We start from the raw sequence: 20,484 nt of genomic DNA on the forward strand, positions 1-20,484 counted from the left end.
CAGACTCCGCTAACCCAGAAATTAGTACCTCAGGTTAAGAACTTTGCTTCAGGATGAGAACAGAAATCGTGTGGCGGCGGGGGGAAGCCCCATTAGCTAAAGTGGTACCTCGGGTTAAGAACAGTTTCAGGTTAAGAATGGACCTCCAGAATGAATTAAGTTCTTAACCCGAGGTACTACTGTATACAGGACCCAGCCAGGGGTGTATGTTAGTCTGTTTAATGAAAAGCAATCTTGAGGGGCTGTACTTTTCCATGAAATAGCTGAGACTATGTGAATGTACACTTTAACTCTTTCCTTGCTGGCCATATTCCTGCTCAAAATCACCCTTCCTAAACTGCCTTTTTCTGTGATTTGGATTATATTTGCCGTTATAAAAATGTATTTTTATGTAAAGTGTCATATGCCCCTTATTCTGCATTATACCTCAAGTATATGTTGAACAAAAGATTTCTAAAATTATTGCCTTTTCAAAGGACATTGATTTAAGCCTCAAAAGCTGGAAGAAATGCTAGATCTTTGACTTTCTCCATTATCTTCACTGTTAATTTATCGAATTTGTTGTAAGATATCCTCCCAATGGAGACAATGCCTGAAGACATTGTTGTAAGCTGCCCAGAGTGGCTGAGGCAACCCAATTGGATGGCTGGGGAATGATGATGATGATGATGATGATGATGATGATAGCAGCAGCAGCAAAGGAGACGCAGATTTCTGATATATGCTCCCATCTTCTTTTTCTTCTTCACACGCAGGCTACATTATCTTCATCTAATTGAGAAATGAAATCTATACTCACACTCTATTGGGATTGTAGTGGGAGTTACTCTGGCACTATACCAGTGCAACAGCCACCATATCCAATATATTCTCAGCCCTGAAAAGGGGCGGGGGGGGGGATAAACAACTAGAAAATATTAAAAAAAACTCATAAAAATAGAAGACATGACCATAGAGTCTCAGTAGATTCTGCAAGTGCCCCATCAATCAGGATCTGTGGTGCTGCCACCCACATGCTACCTGCACATGGAGAGAGCCAATTAATTTATGATGATGGGGACACATGCCCCACAGCTCCATAGCACCTCCCCTCCATCAGCCCCAATCACATAGCCTGCAATGATCCCACTTTTTCCAGTCCTACATGCAGAAGTTTTAATCCACTTCTGCTACTCACACCCAGCATTTGTAGCACAATGCACAAAAGGGGAAGACGAGGAGCCCTCAAATTACAGCTCCAACAGTTTCCTGTGTAGGACACCCGTACAGAGCACACACAGCCATCTTTGGACAAGGGCCAAAGCAGCAGTGAGATTCTAATAGCTACCCGTCCCAAAGAAGCAGTCTGTAAGAAGTGGCTTCCTGACTTTGACCAATGGCATGTTTGCAGATGAATCCAGGGTTTTTGGCAGAAGCTAAGTACTACTTATTTTGGTGGCCAATCTGGCTGGATGTCAGATAACTTGCCTCTTATCTACAAACATCCATAAAGCAGGTTTACTTTCCTGCGATGATGGGGTGGCCAAAGGCAAGCCAACTTTGAATGGCAAAGGGCACAGGCAGTGACTGTTGGTAAGCATCACAAGACAGTTTGTCCACCACAGTTAAGAGGCCACAAGGGATCTGTGACTAATCAGAACTCACAACCGGATGACTGAGGTGTCCCTCATAAGGAAAAAAAGAATGCATTTTTAGACTTAATCCAATTACTGGTGGAAGATGTTTGCTGTAGGAAGCCTTTTTTTTCCCTTTCTTGAAATTAATTCATTGATTGATAGTTGAATATAGGTATTGGAGTATATGCTTGTGTCAGATATGGCAAAGGTTCTGGGAATTAATTAGACTTGCGCTTCTGTTGCAGATTATGCAAATACCCACTCACATACTTGGCTACTGCTGTGGGAGTAAGATTGTTTTCCTCTGGTATGTTTGTAGTAGCACCACACACGTTGTTCAGAGCAAAACCAAACTAGGCACACAGTTCTGGTCATATGTAGTGTTCCAGATAAATGGAATTTCTCAATAATGATGCACCCATGCAGCAGCATTCATTTCTCTTGTGCACCTTTGAAATGCCTGTCCCCTTAAAGTCCAAGGAACACTTTACTAAATGAGCAGTGGGTGGAGGAGCACTGCACCCAAGGCCATCAAACTTACTGCCTTTCCACCATTCCACTAGTACAGAGGTTTTCAACCTTTTTGAGTCCACAGCTCCCATAACCAACTACATTCTTTCTGGGGCACCCCTGTGCGGCTCAGGAGCCCTGTTATGTCACCTCTTGCCTGCTGTCCCCCTTTCTTGAACAACCTCCCTTGTTCCCTCAGCTGCTTCTTCTGTCCCCTCCTTGGGAGTCTTCCAGGCAGCTGCTGCTCCCCCCCCCCCCGGTCTCTGAGCTGCCCCCCTGCCCCCAAAGAGAGATGCCTCCTCACTCTTGGGATTGTCTGGGATTGTCTGTCCATTCCCAACACCAAGGGCTGGCAGACTGGTTGGCTGGGGTACCTTGCCCACTTTCTTGCTTGCCGACAGGCCACTTCAGCTCCTGGCAGCCAACACCTTCTGACCAGCCCCAGAAGCACCATTTGTCTGTGGAGCTTGTAGCCAGGGCTGCTGCAACAAACAGCTGTGCAAGCCTTTGGGAGGCAGAGAAATGAGAGGGCATCAGAGGAAGGAGGGAAGGAAAGAGGGACAGAGGCCAGTGTTGTCCGTTGCACCCCAGGGTGCCACAGCACACTGGTTGAAAACCACTGCACTAGTAGGATCTGAAGCCAGATTCTACTATACTAGGGTGGGGAAAAGGATTCCTTACCAATCACTCTAGCAACAATGCATGCAGCAGTGCCAAAGCCCTTTCTGAACAGTATCTGGGATGAAGGAGATCCTGAAAAGGGGAAGGCAAATGTGTGGGGCAGTCTGAAACTATCTTGTACCTTGGACACTGGTTGAATAGACAGCAGTGTAGCATGTGCAATGTCTCATATGGCACAAAACCAAGTTTGGAAGACTTACTGTTTGTCATGGAACTTGAAAGGATACAGAAGCCTGCCTGGAATGGTTAGTTCAACAACCCCACAGAGGAACAGCGGGGAACATCCTGGTCATTGCTGCTGATCATGGGGTGGGCCTCTCTCACGATCAGCATGGAATGGAGTGTGGGATATATTCTAAATCTGGGAGAGAGCAGCCTGCAGAGAGCAAAGGAAGTAACAGAACAGAAATAAAAAGCAATAATTAGGAGCAGGCGCACATAGTCCCTGGACCTAGATGCAAGTAAGATTTTTTTAAGGTTAGAGAGGAGATGGAGGTGTCACATGGGTGCTTAGTTAGTACTCATGCATCAGCCTCCCCATCACCTCCTGAGTATACTTCCACATTCCCCATGGAGTTTGCAGGGGAACTCTGACATTTGCAGGCACAGCTTGCATACAGCCTGTGATACTGCAAGTTATAAGTTCTCACAAGTGTTTGGCCAGTAGCAGCAATGGTTAGATCAGAGTGCCTCGCCCTTGCCAACAGAGAGTTTAGTTGAATCATAGAGTTGGAAGAGACCACAAGGGCCATCGAGTCCAACCCCCTGCCAAGCAGGAAACACCATCAGAGCACTCCTGACATATGGTTGTCAAGCCTCTGCTTAAAGACCTCCAAAGAAAGAGACTCCACCACACTCCTTGGCAGCAAATTCCATGGTCGAACAGCTCTTACTGTCAGGAAGTTCTTCCTAATGTTTAGGTGGAATCTTCTTTCTTGTAGTTTGGATCCATTGCTCCGTGTCCGCTTCTCTGGAGCAGCAGAAAACAACCTTTCTCCCTCCTCTGTGTGACATCCTTTTATATATTTGAACATGGCTATCATATCACCCCTTAACCTCCTCTTCTCCAGGCTAAACATGCCCAGCTCCCTTAGCCGTTCTTCATAAGGCATCGTTTCCGGGCCTTTGACCATTTTGGTTGCCCTCCTCTGGACACGTTCCAGTTTGTCAGTGTCCTTCTTGAACTGTGGTGCCCAGAACTGGACACAGTACTCCAGGTGAGGTCTAACCAGAGCAGAATACAGTGGCACTATTACTTCCCTTGATCTAGATGCTATACTCCTATTGATGCAGCCCAGAATTGCTTTGGCTTTTTTAGCTGCCGATATGGGAGGCACTGCTCTCTGCTGTTGGGATGGAACAATGCTAGTGCAATACAGTTGAGAAAAAAATGCAGTAAAGGGGTGCGAGACATATAAAATTGCTGCAGCGTTATACATTATTATAATATGTGATCCTTCTTGTTAGCTATACAGGGTACTCTGTCCTGCCCCTCCCCCCATTGGAGTGGAATGGGAATTGCTGTTGAACATTTGTGTCTGGAGTCTCAAAGTGTAGTATCAGGGAAATATTAGTAATGTGTGTTGTGAGGTCAGGCTATTTTCTCTCTTTTTCCCATCACCAAAGTTCCCCTGTGAGTTGTAGTCCCATAGCACAGACCCTTGGAGTTGTGATCTTTCACTGTGGGGTTTATATACTGTTTCAGTGTGCTGTGATTCAGTTCTAAGTTACACCATGTCCTGTTCCTTGTTGTGGCTAGGCAGTTGTCAATGCAGGGCTGTTTCTTTTATTTTCCTCCCTCCCATTGAAGTCAATAGAAGGGAACTTTGCTCCAGGTCTGGGGCTGGTGCAAAGGTGTGCCATTAGAGAGGTGTGTTTCTGTGGATTAAAGAGGTATAGCCTTCTCGTCCCATGTACTGCCCATAACCCACCCATGAGTCCATCCAGTTTCAACTGGGGTGTCTTCACTGCCATAATAGCACTGCCAGCAGTATGTACCACTGATATATCAGATGACTTTCACCAGATTATCCACTATTGGCTCAGTTTTATGTGAAGCAGCAACCATCAATTGCTCCAGACTTCTTGTCCATTCTTTCCCTGTCCTATAAGATCAGACCCTGTCTTCGTTTGCCTGACTCTCCTGAATTCTTGTGTTCATATGCTTGTATTGCTGTTTTACCGGTTTTCTGATGTATTTTTGTTTTAATTACACTGTTTGTTGTTTTTAGGCTGTACTCCACTTAGAGATTTTTAAAAATTAAAGTGCTTTATACACGCATGCATAAATAAATAAATAAATAATATCAATTATGGCAGTGGCATATTTGTTGTTCTTCTGGTATAGTGGAGCATCTTTCAAATCCTGCAGTCCCTCAACCAATGAATAGGTACAGTTGTGCCTTCATGCCAGTGAGTAACAGGCCTATGGGAAGGGTTGGTATCTCCACTTCTTGCAGTGGTGCCAGTTTGCCATGGAGCTTAAAATAGTTTACTTTACATTTTAAATTCAAAGCATGTAATTTAAAATCTCTAGAATCCTACCTTTCATTTTGAAAATATGTGTGTAGCTTAAAGACATTCTATTATAATATAAATATAAACTGCAGAATAGGCTTTTGGGCCACATAAAATTCTACTGGATTTTCCATCTCCTTATGAAAGGTAGCTAGCTGCCTTATACCAGGACAGATTATTAGTGCATCTAGTTTGGCTCTAAGTGCTCTGTGTGCCTGTTCAAAATCATCAGGAGATTATGAGGGCTGGAAGCAGTGATTTCAGCTATGAGGCAATGAAGTGTGCAGGATCATTCCCTTCCTTCCACTCCTTCATAAAAAAGAGTGTAAATTAATGCTCCTATTTAAGTTTTATGCATCTTCAAGCTTGTTGCTTTTATCTATATTTTCTTTTTCCAGTTCTTTTATCTGTTTGTCATGGATTTGGCTTAATTCTTCTGTTGCTATAGTTGTTTTTGTTAGAATCAAGCCTTGTGTTATGTTCTGTTAGTTTCATTTCCATGTCCTCATGACCACTGCTCCTTGTGCATTTTTCTAATCTATGGGTTGTGCCAAAGAAGATTCCAGCAAAACAGTTAGATTATCCGGGATCACTGTCCTACGTTGTTATTCATTTACTACCTTGGCACCATGAACGCCTAAAAAGTTTTACCACTTAGCCCACAGGATAGCTTCTATTACTTTGTTTCAACCATAGACTTATTATACTTCTACGGACTTTCAAAGATTGACAGATGTGTGTTCATTTGTTTTCAAATATATTAGAGAATTTACAAGTGTACACATTTTGTTTTTGTTGTACTAAATCATGTATATTGTGCAATAAGAACTACAGTGCTATCTAGTATTCTGGTCCTTGTGTTGCTTGTGTTGTTTGTTGTGTTAAGTTTGCAACACAGGGGTTTGTTGTTCTGTATTGGTGATGCTTTCTAACTTGACTATAAATTACTTGTAGCCAAGGTGAGCACAGATACGGTCAAGTTTGATGATGATACCAAATTGTTCAGGTTGATAAAAACAAAAAGTAATTGCAAGGAACTCCAAAAGGATCTTTCCAAATTAATTGAATGAGTGATATGTGATTCAATGTAAGCAAATGTGAAGTGATGAATATTGGGGCAAGAAATCCTAATTTCATGTACATGCCAGTGGGGTCTGAACTGGTGGTGAGTGACAAGGAATGAGACCTCAGGGTTATGATGGATATTGATTACAGTGTTGACCCAGTGTGCAGCAGCTGTGTAAAAGGCAAATTCCATATTGAGGGTCATTAGGAAAAGGATTGAAAATAAAACTGCCAATAGGATAGTGCTGTTTTTCAGTTAAACAGTGTGACTGTACTTGGAATACTATGCGTACTTCTGGTTGCAGCACCTCAGGAAGCCTATTGTAGAGCTGGAAAAGGTGAAGAAAGGGGCAAGGAAAATGATTAAGGGGCTGGAGCAACTCCCCTATGAAGAAAGGTTACAACATTTGGTGGTTTTTAGTTGGGGGGGGGGGGAGAAGCAAGTAAGTGGAAACATGAAAAAAAGGTGTATAGAAGTATCCATTGTGATCTAGCATCTGAGGCAGTATCCCTCTGAATACCAGTTTCTGGGAATCATCAATAGAAAGAGTGCTGTTGCTCTCAGATCCTGCTTGCAGGCTTCCCATAGGCAAACAGGGTGCCTTTGATCTGATCCAGCAGGACTCTTCTAATGCTCTTAGCCATTAAAACGGGTAGCAAACATGGTGCCCTCTGGATTCTGCTGACTTACAACTCCCACCATGCACATTTATCTGTTAATGTATTTCTTGGTTACTTACTGTTATTACAATTGTCACATTTTAGTACTCGCCTTTCAGCCTAAGGCCCCAGAGTGAGTTACATTTATTAAAACATAATATTACACAATATTTAAAACAGTACAGAAGAACTTAGATACAAAAATAAGGTGGGTCCTAAAAATACAAACCTCAGGTGTCAAAAGCCCGGGGTTAAGATAATAGTAGTGTCAGCAGTAATAAAAATGAAGTACTTGACTGATTTTCGAAAGTGAAATGAATTAATTGGTGACAATAAATTGGAAAATTCATTTAGAATTGGCAAAATTTATTTACAGGTGGGTGACAGAAAGAGGGGATCTTGATACACAGCCTGAGGGCGACAGTAGCTGTCTCCAAGCTCCTTGCTACTCTGGAAATGATATGGCTGGTTGCCACTACCCCTTTACTCAAGCCACAAGGGCTCAGCTTGCTCTCTGCTCTGCATGGCCCATTGATGTCAATGAACTGTTCTTTACCATCCTTTCACAGGGAATCAAGCAGGTCACCACACCCCATTCTTGATCCTTCTTTCCCTCTTTGTTCCTTGTTTTCCTTCACCCACCAGCCATCCAGATTGCAATGGGGAATGATAGCAGGGTGATAGGGGGCATCATTCAGAGCTTCCTATGGCCATCAGTGTGTGTGTTTCTTAATGTTTTTTACCACCATTGATTGGGAGGAAAATCACACTCTCTTCATTGTAGTGGAAGGATGTAATTTTCCCACATTGCTGAAGAGTGGGTCAGAGAAACCTGTCTGCTCTAATGCTCTGTCATTACAGCCAAGAAGGCACAATTTTCCTACCCATTGGCAGTGGCAACACAATTAAGAAACACAGTTGTCAATATCCTCACTGAGGAGCTGATCAGAATTCAAGTGCTAACAACAATTTTTTTATTTGGCCAAAACCAATTAATGTGAGTTACAGGAGCTTCATGGGGTCATTTTATGACCTAGGATAGATTTACCCCATTGTCTAAAGTTTTTTGTACTGTCTGATGAGTATCAGTTATTTATGCCTGGCCTCTTCCTCTTGTTTCAAATGTGCAGGGCAGCATTGGTGACTCCCCCACCATGCACAGAAGCCAATAAAACTTTATTCTCACTTGGATGCCAGTAGACTTTATGAGTTATATGAGGAAGCTCCTTGTAAGGTGGACATCAAAATCATCAGACTATTTAGAAATCATGAAGCCTAATTGCATCAAGTTCTTCATTTGCATTATCATTTTTAAATCATTTGTGTATAGAGCATTCACAGTTTCTTGACTTTTCATTTTTGTTTGACAAATCTTAAAATAGAAATTGATACTATTCACCATTTCATTAAGACCTGAAGATAATGCATGATTGATCTCCACCCTCTTTCGAAACATATTCTGTTTGTTTCATTCTATTGTCATGGCAATGGCTGGGAGTTGTATTTTGGGCCTCTGAATTTTTCTCCCTCAAGGCACCTCAACCTTGCCTAGAGAAACCGCATACTACAGATTTAGTGTTACGTTTCAAGTCATGGATTTATATCTCTGTCATGTTCTGACATCCCTCACACCCTTGGGGATTAACCTCTGAGGTCAGGGAGACTGTGAGATTCACAGAATCATCACTTCTCAGCTGTTTTGTAGTTTAGGCATAATGGTATATAGCCCATGATGGGCCCTTTGGCGTTGGGAGGCAGTCTAGCAGGATCCATATTGGCCAGCAGTGGTGGAAGTTGCACCAGTAATTCCTGCTGGTTTTAGGCCTGCTGCTGCCAGTATAAGCCAACAGGCTTTGAGTAAAGAAGTGCTTCTGCTTTAAATCTGTAGAACTGCTATCCCGTGCAGTCTACTTTGTTCATGTGGTTACCAGACTCTTTCTCAGAACAGAACTGTACTATTCTCTTCTATTCACCTTCCAGTTCCCTCCTCTAGGGTTTCAGTTCTGCTGCACTTAACAGAGAGGCGGCATGATTGAAAGACTGCAGCAGCATGGGGGTGAGGATTGTAGTATTCTGCCAAAGTGTTTGTATAGATATTTTGCGTATGCTCCAATGTATGGAAATCCTGTTTTCTTCAGATCTTCTCTATATGGCTCCATACATTTATGGAGTAAGGATAAATTTCAACAGTTCTTCTTGAAAGTCTTGTTTTAACTTGTACTGAGCCATTAAATCTATCAACTATATATAGTTATCAACTCAGACTGAACCCCAACTCCACCCCACATACTCCCCTAGTGACACTCCACGGTCTAGCATCACTTCAAATGTAAGTGAAAATTTGGCGGACGTATTGAGCTTGGATCACAAATTAACTTTGTGGGATCTTTCCGTTCTTAGGAAAAGGGTTGTCTCTCATTACAAACATATTTAGTAGAAACTCATATGCAGAAAGAGAACAGATGTCCTGGACTAGTATTTGTGTGAGGTCACTTCATGTATATTATTTTAAAAAGATATCCATATTATTTTAAACAACTTTTACATGCCTATGTTTTAACTGTGATCTACTGAACATGGTAGAGCACATTTGTAGTAATAAACTGTTGAGTTTATACAATTCCACTCTGCTTCAGTTAGGAAGCAAGGCAGTCAAGCAAACACACTTGCACTTGCTTTGTTTACAAACAATTCCAACTTTGTGAATTTTGGACAACACAGTATGTACTATTTATGAACAGAACAGTTCCTTGAGGATGCTAGATTAATGAATTGTGGTTAGTCATTAAACTGTTATTGACAATTAAACAACTACCCAGGCTGCACAAGCAGTTTTTATTGTAATATTCTGCTAGTGAAATTTGAGGCATCATCATGTCACACTCTGCCTAATATCCTCACACATCTATATTATTTTAATGTAATTTATTATTTTAATAAGAAAACCTTGAGGTCCATTCGGAGGCTGAAAGTCAGGGCATAAATTTTCGAAAATAAAATACACAATAATTTAAAATATATGTCCTTTCATTTGAAGGAGGATGTCAAATGAAGCATTTAGAAGCAGTTTGAAATGCACAGCCCACAAAACACCTTTCAAAGGACTCTGGAAGACCTGACAACCAGCTGTTGTCTTGTGAAGCCTATGGTAAAGTCTCCACCAGTCCGATCTTGTGGAAAACTTTACAAGGGGCCTTGCTGATAGTCAGGTTTTTTGAAGCCCTTTGCCAAAGGGCCTTGCATGTGCCACCAAGCAGCTGATTGGCACTTTATGTGATATATGATATCAGGTGTGGGATAGATGAGTGTGACTTGACCAAAATGTCCAAGCAGGTGAAATAGCGGAAGGCCTGGTGGGCCTAATTAAGCCTGGTGGTCAGAGTTTCCGCACTCCTGCATTAAAGGATGTACTTTTTCAAATAAAGGTGCATCTCTTACAAAGTTATTTTAATTGTATTTAGTAGCTTCAGAATGAGTGGAAGTAAAAATCCAGAAATATGGTTACAGCATATGAGCAGTTCTCTACTTGCCAGAGAATTTATAAAATGTTGCTTGATACCCTTGTCAATAGATTTAATATTATTTCTACTCCAGTTTCATCTGTGGGGTACAACCCCAACATGATTAGGGGTTAAGATATCAAAATTGGAGATATTTTTACACTAGTCACAGATGTGCTGTTTAGTTCTCTGGTTCTCCAAACCAGCATTGATTTTTGCCTTTTCTGTGGACCAAGTGCCAGTTGGTCAGCCTTTGTGATGCTTTGTTGAACAGGAGGATTTCCCCCACAGGCACTGCAGTCACTCATGTTCTCAATTAAAATAGTGTCTGTATAATGAGGAACACTCTGTTCTGTTATCAGCACAGCTTATTTACCTATCATTCAGCTGTGCTGAGAGCAGCTCTGGTCTGATGGCCTTCCACCTCACGAGAAGTAGTCCTTCTGGGTCACCTTCAGACTGCACATCATACACGCTAAGTTTTCCATCAATTAGCCCTCTTATTCCTTGCTTTTGTTAGATCCTTTACTTCACATATGCAAGGTAGTGTCCGTGCCTTCATCCCTAATGATGTCTTGAACAAATGCATAGTTCTTGCACAGCACGGTGGAAGCTTCTGAAAACTTGTCAGAGGTTTTCTGTGCTTTTTAAAAATCATAAATAAGCCATTTTTATTTTATGGATTCTCATTTTTCTTTCTCTGATGTCATACGGAGTTTCACACACTTACCATATCTATTTAATAGTGAAAATGCTTTCATACACAAAACTTAAGTAACTTTTTCTCCACCCAAAAAGTGATAGAAGGAAAGCTCAACCACCTGGCTAGAATTACTGGATGTTGGGTATATCTAAAGAAGAGGTAGAAATACCTATGGTGCCTTTCATCATGGCATGTATGGTCCTATAGGCATGTTTGTGGTCTGAGACAAGCTTTAATACAATTGCTTTTGCTAAAAAGATCTACCCAACAAGCACTTGGCAAGGGATTGCCACTCCATTTGTGAGACTGTGTGGGTATTACTTGCGGAAGAATAAATGTTGCGAAAATCCAAATGTTCTCAAAAAAACAATATAGATGTATTATGATATCTTGGCTGACTTTACTGGCATATTAACTTAGTGTTGGTTTCAAATTTCACCAATTGAAAGCTGCTCTTTAAAAACATTTGTGAATAATTGCTGTATTGTCAATAAATATTTTAATGACTATTTGCAAGCTGGAAAACCTAAGTTAATACCTGCAAGACAATTTGAATAAAAATACTGTAAAGCTAATTGTTATCCATTATGTTATACAGACTGTATACTTATAAATTTATAAGTATAACATTATACTTATTTTTAAGTGGATCACAGCCAAGATATGTTCCCTGAACAAAGGGACCTTCCAGAGGCTTGCTGTTTTTGGGTAGGATTCAATCACATACCAGCAAATTCAGGTTTGATTTGGTACTCTTTCACAACAAACTCACTTCCCTAAAGAATCAGATTTTTAATGATAAAGAAAGTAGCAGGTACATGCACTGGAAAATGTGGGATAACGCTTGCCACACCATCTTATAACATTGGCACAAACAAATCAGAATGCATGCTCAATAAATAACCGATGTCATACAACCTCCCCACAAACTTCATGCAAACAAATCTGGATGGATGCTCAATATACAGGGCTTCTGGAAGTAACAGAAGAGTTTAAAATACTAATTCTTGCAAGTGATCTCAGACAGATGCAAATGTGAACCTCAAAGGGGGCTGGGAGTTAGGGCTTCAGGGACAAGAATGGACTCTGGTTTGAAACTCCAACAGCCATTCCTTAGGGATGTCAAAGCCCTTTAGGGTTCATTTTTCAACCAGCCTCAGAAGTTTGGCTAGAATTGTGTCTTGTTGTTTTGTATGTTTGTATGTATGTTTACTTGGATTTATATTCGGTCTCGTTGATTGTGTTTATAGTGACTGCAAGGGTGTCAGATGCTGTGTTTTAGGGACTGGAACTGGTTTTCAGGCAAGGAAGTTGATTATAACCCTCTGTTGTTAACCATGTAAAGTTGGCTGGTTTTAACAAGACAAATTGCAGAGAGCTGTCTTGAAGACTTGTGACAACTGTTAGACCAAAAGAATCACATTTTGCTCATTATTCTTTTGAGGAATCAGCATTATAGGTGGCCTGTCCCCCACCATTGGATCAAATAACAACTAAAACTTCTACACACAATGTAGGTGTCAGGTATTTCTCCAAAGAGATTTACTGCAACCATTTCCTCCCAATCCAAAAAGCAGTGACATAGAAATGACCCCCACACCCCATAAAGCTGGCAAGGCACTGAAGCAACAGGAATTTTCTCATACATCAAGCCCACTGCTGCAGAAAATGTTGCTCTCCTTGCTTTACAGAAATAAAGTGTGAGTTAGCGGGTATCATAGTGTCACCATGCATAGGATTTACAGTGGTACCTCGGGTTACAGATGCTTCAGGTTACAGACACTTCAGGTTACAGGCTCCGCTAACCCAGAAATAGTACCTCAGGTTAAAAACTTTGCTTCAGGATGAGAACAGAAATCGTGCTCCGGCGGCGCGGTGGCAGCGGGAGGCCCCATTAGCTAAAGTGGTACCTCAGGTTAAGAACAGTTTCAGGTTAAGAAAGGACCTCCAGAATGAATTAGGTTCTTAACCGGAGATACCACTGTACACTGTTCTGAAGCTACTGATCCTGTAACTGCTATGCCCTGCTTCAAACTGCTTCTGCTTCTCTCCATTGCGACTGGTATACGTTTATGTCAGCAATTTTCGAACTCCTCCCACATCCCATGAATCATTTGAAAGTTGCTGAAGGTATTGGTGGACCACTTAATGATTTTTTTGCCTGTTCTGGCAGTTTTAATTCCATAGAAATTTGTAATACATTAAAGTACAATATAATAGACAGAGCCAGTGTGGTGTAGTGATTAAGAGCGGTAGTCCCGTAATCTTGGCAACCGGGTTCGTGTCTCTGCTCCTCCACATGCAGCTGCTGGGTGACCTTGGGCTAGTCACACTTCTTTGAAGTCTCTCAGCCCCACTCACCTCACAGAGTGTTTGTTGTGGGGGAGGAAGGGAAAGGAGAATGTTAGCCGCTTTGAGACTCCTGAAGGGGAGTGAAAGGCGGGATATCAAATCCAAACTCTTCTTCTTCTTCTTCTAATAAATAAAAGGAGCAATAAAAATAAATGTGAATATTTAATGCAATGGATGGCCCATCTCCCATTTTCAAACACAAATCCAAAGACACACCGTGGACTATTTGAATGAAGCTTGCAACACTGGCGGTCCATGGATCACAGTTTGGGACACCCTGGTGTGTAAGACATGCAGTCATGTTGCTCAGAACCTTGGTTGCTAGCATGAGGTCCAAGATTTAAAATCAGGGCTGTGTATAAACTCTGTGATAAAGCTTTCACTAGCACAGGTTGACGTAACAAAAACCTCACAGGCCAATTACACACACACACACACACACACACACACACACACACTATTATTTGCAGCTCCCTTGAATAATTTGAATACCCATTCCTTGTGGGTCTTTCTCACCCTGATCAAGTCAAGCAATTATAGTGGAGGTAGAAGAATTGTATAATCTGCATTGCTCCTCCTTGGATCTAGAGGTGTGAGGTGCTGCTGCCAGAATCTGCATGCCTGCTTCAACCACAAGCCACCCCCACTGCATGGCTTCTTTTGTGTCTAAGATCTTGGCTGTGAGTTCTAGAAGAGCTGCTCCTGCCATGCACCTGACCTAGGAGGACGGGACCCTGACTGACTCCAGCTACAAAAGCTGAGGTTGCTGAACAGATTACTAGGTTGGAGTACTGTTTGTGGGGCAGGGATGAGGGTTGTTGGCGGGGTTGTTACTGTTATTGATACTAGTTTTTGTATCTTTATTTTTAGATCTTACCATGATTTATATGGAAATTGTTCAATTTAGTTGCATACTTTTGGTTGTGCTTTTTATTGTTTATGCCTACTTGTGTTATATTTGTAATTATGTAAAGATTCCATGTTGTAAACCACCTTGAGCATGGTTTTAACTATAGAAAGGCAGCCTACAGATCAAATGATGTGTGTATGTTTGTATTCCCTCTGCATATGAATTGTTGGGAGAGTGAAAATTTTATGTTCTGTTGTTGTCACTGAGGTGAACATGAAAGAACAAACATAAGGAACCAAATGATAGAGAAGAAAACATGGTAAAAAGGAAGAGTGAAGGAAAAAATGGTGGTGCACATAGATCTGTGAGATAAAGAGAAGAAGAGAGGCAGCAGGGAGGTGATGATGCAAAAAGACTTGTGAGATGGGAAACAAAAATAAGAGTAGGTGTTGGATTTTGTCTGTAGAAATTCAGATGTTTGGATTTATAAGGGTCAGTGGCCTGCTTATCCTTACGGGGCAAATCAAAACTTTTAAGATGGCAAAGGAATGTTTAGGACTGTATATAATGAATCATTTAAAGTTAATATATACAGACAAAACTGTGTTACAAAATGCTAGCCAAACTACTGATGTCACCATCTTACATTAATAAAAGTGTAAAAGTCACCCTCAGAATGCTTTGAATTATATGCCCCTGCTCTAAGGCAGACATAATCTGGAGCAAGATATTCTGCATTAAGGATCACCTTGGTACAGATTCTTCCTTGAGCAGCTAGGCAGTGAGAGAGGAATGAGACAAGTGGCAGAACTATAGTAAGGCGGAAGTTTGTACTGTCCTCTAAAGACTAAGGTACTCCTGATTTTTGCTAGTGCCAACATCTGAAAGAAGTCTGAGTAACTGGAAACCTTCTACAGAGGGAAGACACACACATTGCTATTATCATATTAGTTCGAATGGCTTATTGTTCTAGCTCTTGAATGTATACACATTTACTTATTAAATAATTAATTAACAACAGAACCCAACTTATTAAACAGCTCCCACCTCATATTGTTAGCAGCAGGAAGTGAACCAACAACAAATAAAATGATCCATTAATACTGAATGGCCTCGTTTAAAGATCCTGGGAAGGATTCAACATTGTGCTCTTCCATTTTTTCCGTCAGTACAAACATTTCAGCTTTCCCAGTGGAATAATCAAATGTCTCCTCCTCCTGCATGCTGTTCTGGGAGTTCTTCAGACCCCATCCCTCCCACCCCTGAGCCAATGTGGGGGGAGGGGAGAGGAGGAGAGGGAGGAAAGTGCCTTGCACTAGCAGAACTCATTGCACTGATTCCTGCTAGCACACCTACTTAGTTGAATCCAGCCCACTGCTCTTCTGTCAGACTCCCCTCAGTTGCTTTGAAGCTGCTGTGTGCCATCAACACTCAATGCCAGAGTTATGATCTGTGGCTCTTCTCTCGGGGATTATTGTGAAAGTATTTGATACCTCTTTGTTTTTCCATAGCCATTCCAGTTGAAATCCTTTCTTCTCTCCTTCCCTCCTCGCCATCTGTGTTCTGCAAAGCTATTTTTCTCTTCTCAATTAACTCCCTTTCTCTTCTTGTCAATTGCCATGGATCCTTCCTTCCCATTTCCCATGTGCAACTTGCTCCTACATTCTGCTCCAATAGGGATTTGCACTAGTTACACACACACACACACACATACACACACACACACACACACACGGGTGCCATTAAATTCTATTGCTTAAGAAAATGAAAACTTAACTTAATAGCTTGCATTGTGCTTCCTTCCCCTTTCCTTCACAGAACATCCCTACTCTGGGAAGTGTAGCAATAACCATGGTGCTCCACAATTGTGATGAGGTAGCAGTGGCTGGATTTGGTTATGACATGAGCTCTCCAAATGCACCACTACATTACTATGAAAACATCAAGATGTCTGCCATCAAAGAGGTAAGGTACTCTATGTTCAGTAGGCAGTAGCCTTGATAGCTAAATCCATGTTCAGAAGCAGAATATCTCTGAATACCAGGTGCAGGAAACAAACAATGGGGGAGGGCTGCTCTCTTCCTACACTTCTCATTGGTTTCCTGAAGGCATGTATTGGCCACTTTTAGAAACAAGATGGTAGACTTTGTGGACCCTTGAACTGAGCCAGCTATTTATGAAGCAAAATAGTTAACTAGTGGTTTTCCCTCCATGGAGGAAGCTAGGAAAGACAACAAAGCAAATCCAATATCACCTGGATATTGTGCTGCTAGGAACTCATACAAATAGTGGAAGCTCATATTTCATGGTACCGCTCAAAGGATTCATTTACAGCAGAATCCTTTTCTTTTTTTTTCACTTCCCGACCAGCCATTATAAAGGAAAAGGTACAGGAAAGTGTGATAGAGAACAGATAGTTTAGAAGAACAATGCGGGCCTTAGCAAGGCGTTGTTGGCCATTTTCCATTTATGTAACTTACAATTGCTACTTAAGCAACATCCAAGCTACAGACCCAAACTGGTTTTAAATAGTTTGTAACCATCATGGTTTTCCCAGAACAATGCTGAAAAACCATATAGTGTGAGGCTATGAATAAGTTTTTTTAATTGGAGATCCCTAAATGGAACTACATTTCTGTGAGTTCTGAGGGTGGGGGATTGTGACAGTTTTATGACAGTTTGAATCACACAATATGTCTTTATTTGATGTACACATATAAAACTCTGGGAGTTGGTTTTGACTGTCCAAGGGAGAAAATGGCAGGGTTTGAACTCAAGTGGTGGGAATTTTCAAAGCCGAAACAATTAAGATCTATAATTATAATCAGGCAATATTTTAACCAAATATATTCTTGCTATGAGTACTCATTCCATAATTAATTTAGTAGTCTTTATGTTATTGTAGAACTTGTTTGGTTGTTGTTGTTTTTACTTCAGTGGAATACCATTTTGGAATAATTAGATATTCACCTCTTTGGAAACCAGACTATACTCCCCTGTGCATTACATATGTGGACCAGGGGTGGGGAACCACAGGACCAGGGGCCGTATGCAGCTATTCAAGCCATTCTGTCTGGCTCTCAGGACTCTTCCCAGACTGTACCCTTCAATGGCCCCACTCTGCACTTTCTCAGGTGCCTTTGGAGTCATACTTGCTGCTCCACTCATTTTGCCTCTGACCCTGCTCACCAGTGGCATGGTTGTCCATGAGGGTATGTGTCCCTCAGGTTGAAAAGGTTCCCCACCTCTGGTACAGAAGACAGGACAGATTAACTTACCCTTCCTTACTCCCATTCAGCAGTGAAACAATTTGTCCCATATCTGAACTATTTTTGCTGCAAAAAGTTTTATGGAGATGAATATTTGCCTTATGGCTGCTACAGACTAAAGTAATCTGTGAGACGCATCTGATTGTCAGTAAAAATGACAGGCAAATGCAGCTGTTATGGACAGACCAGTCTTCAATAAAGGTAAAGGTAAAGGAACCCTGACAGTTAAGTCCAGTTGCAAACAACTCTGGGGTTGCGGCGCTCATGTCGCTTTACTGGCCGAGGGAGCTGGTGTTCGTGTGCAGACAGTTTTTTCTGGGTCATGTGGCCAGCATGACTAAGCCGCTTCTGGCGAAACCAGAGCAGCACACGGAAACGCTGTTTACCTTCCCGCCGGAGTGGTACTTATTTATCTACTTGCACTTTGACGTGCTTTCTAACTGCTATGTTGGTAGGAGCTGGGGCCAAGCAATGGGAGTAAAGTAATCTGTGAGACGCACCTGATTGTCAGTGAAAATGACAGGCAAATGCAGCTGTTATGGACAGACCAGTCTTCAATAGAGTCCAACATTAAAGCATCCTCGACCTGCAAACCATACTAATGGAGGAGCTGTTCACTGATATATGAGGAGCTCTGTAGACAAAGGTGCAGGAGGATGACCAGCCTTTATGAAGTATCTTTGCCTTCCCATAAGGATTCCAGGTTACATGCAGAACCATTAGAAAGAGGTATGAAGAATGAATTGCTTTCACGTCATCTCCCACATAGATTGCCTTTTCTCATTATCTGGTCTGTAGGTACCAGGCTAATCCTCACCTCTCAAACCCAAGTTCTCTTAGGTTTCACTTCCCCTAATACAAGCAGAGCCATCTGCTCCCAAGTATCAATATTTAATTCTTCTCTAGCCTTCACTTCTCCCCTCTGGACTAATTGTTTATAATATTATGGAATCTAACTACATGAGAGGGGATTGCATTTCTGCCTTGCCTCGCCTTTTTAATATTAATGACAGCTAGTAATTGTTAGCCACTTGGGAATTAAGATGAAAGGTAAAAGGGGCAGTGGCTTGGTTTGTCATCTTCTGCTTTTCCCAGGAGTGTAACAAGTGAGAGTTTGTAGTGCTGCAAGACTGGTGTTCCATGATCAGTAGACTATGCAAATGCCAAGAGGTGAGAAGAATGTTGTGCTATTAGTGATCCATGGTAAAAGTACATGTATTGTCTCTCATAACCAGTGCTCTGGAAAGAGCAGCTTTCTCCTTTTGATACTGAGTCAGCTGAGGTTGTATCCTTACTTACCTTTATGCAAGGTTCTATATGCTCCTTTTACTTTACTGGTGCTTGTTGGCAGGATATCCCACCGTATGCCATAAAGAGCCAGTTCTGTCTATGAAACTTTGAAGCTTTTTGAACATCAGTGTTAGTGCCAAATAGGTACAAGGTTTATACGTGTTGTGAAAGAGAGGAGGAAATTAATCATCATAGCTCTTGGGACACAATTATCCATAACAATGGGAGGGAAGGGTAATGAGGGTGTGTTGAATATAATTTTCTTTCTTCTATTCTGTAGTAATATTTACATGTACAGTAAAGCCTTGAACAGTTTCATTTGAACTTAAAACCTATGCCTTTTAAAATGAGTCTTTGGGATTCATCCAGGAAGGTAGGCGTAACATTTTTGAGGCCTAAAACAACTATTGGATGAATGAATGACCTGAGTCTAAACTGTTTTGTCATAGGACAGGGGAGTAAAGTCCAGTGTACAACAAGCAAAAATGCATTTTCTGTAAATTTTCAGACAAATCAATCTACAGAAGACTGAGAGAACCTTGAAAATGATGGCCTGTGTGACTAGGCACAAAGTATGTTTTGCTTCCAGTGTGGCATCATGTATAGCAGGAATGGAGAACCTTTCTGGCTCTGCAATACAGACCTTTTTTTAGGATTGGCTTTGCAGGCCAAATTTGACAGGTGGGTGAGGTTACCCACCTGTCAATCACTTGACATCACAATGACATAAGAGCCAAAACCTGCTTTCTGGTGTGGTGAGGGCTCCACTTGCTCCAGGAGGGTTTCCATTGACAGTAGTTTCATTGAAACCACTTCCCACTCCTGGAAAAAGGCATGCCTCCACTCCCCATCTGTTTATGCAGAGGGAGTTCAGTCGTGATTTCTTCATGGATCAGCAGCCACATCTCCACCTGCCCCAGGGCAGCTGGGTGTGGCGTGGGGGAAATTGCCTTGCATGCCAAACAGGGAGAGCTAGTGGCTCAATTCATCCCACAGACCAGAGGTTCCCCACCATGATATTTTAGGAAATGAGAAGAAATTGCTTGTTGCGTTTCACTTGGTACTGCCCTGTGTACTGCCCTGTTAGAACTTCTGTTCTGATACAAAAGAGAAGGATGGAATAGTCTGATAAAAGAGGTCTGTGTACTCTAAACAATATATATAGGTAAAGGTAAAGGGCCTCCTGACCATTGGGTCCAATCGTGACCAACTCTGGGGTTGCGGCGCTCATCTTGCTTTATTGGCCGAGGGAGCCGGCATACAGCTTCCAGGTCATGTGGCCAGCATGACTAAGCCGCTTCTGGTGAACCAGAGCAGCACATGGAAACGCCATTTACCTTCCCGCAGGAGCAGTATCTATTTATCTACTTGCACTTTGATGTGCTTTCAAACTGCTAGGTTGACAGGAGCAGGGACAGAGCAAGGGAGCTCACTCCGTCACGGGGATTCGAACCGCTGACCTTCTGATCGG

At 41.9% G+C, this 20,484-nt stretch overlaps 1 protein-coding gene across 15 annotated transcripts in view; it reads left to right on the top strand.

The window, feature by feature from the left end:
• ST3GAL3 (ST3 beta-galactoside alpha-2,3-sialyltransferase 3) overlaps positions 1–20,484 on the top strand; it is a 184,752-nt gene that overhangs the window by 147,197 nt on the left and 17,071 nt on the right. For 13 of the 15 annotated variants that reach the window (XR_014565167.1, XR_014565168.1, XR_014565169.1 and 10 more), the window contains one exon: positions 16,273–16,419. The exons of the other annotated variants lie outside the window; for them this stretch is intronic. Coding sequence is in view for 10 of the 13 variants with exons in the window: in XM_083742264.1 (XP_083598390.1) it covers positions 16,273–16,419 (147 nt within the window). In the remaining 3 variants the exon portion in view is untranslated. The remainder of the gene's footprint in view (positions 1–16,272; positions 16,420–20,484) is intronic. 15 annotated transcript variants of the gene reach the window in all.

The sequence above is a fragment of the Podarcis gaigeae genome (assembly GCF_964106915.1).
Source record: "Podarcis gaigeae genome assembly, chromosome: 6".
NCBI classification, from domain to species: Eukaryota; Metazoa; Chordata; class Lepidosauria; order Squamata; family Lacertidae; genus Podarcis; species Podarcis gaigeae.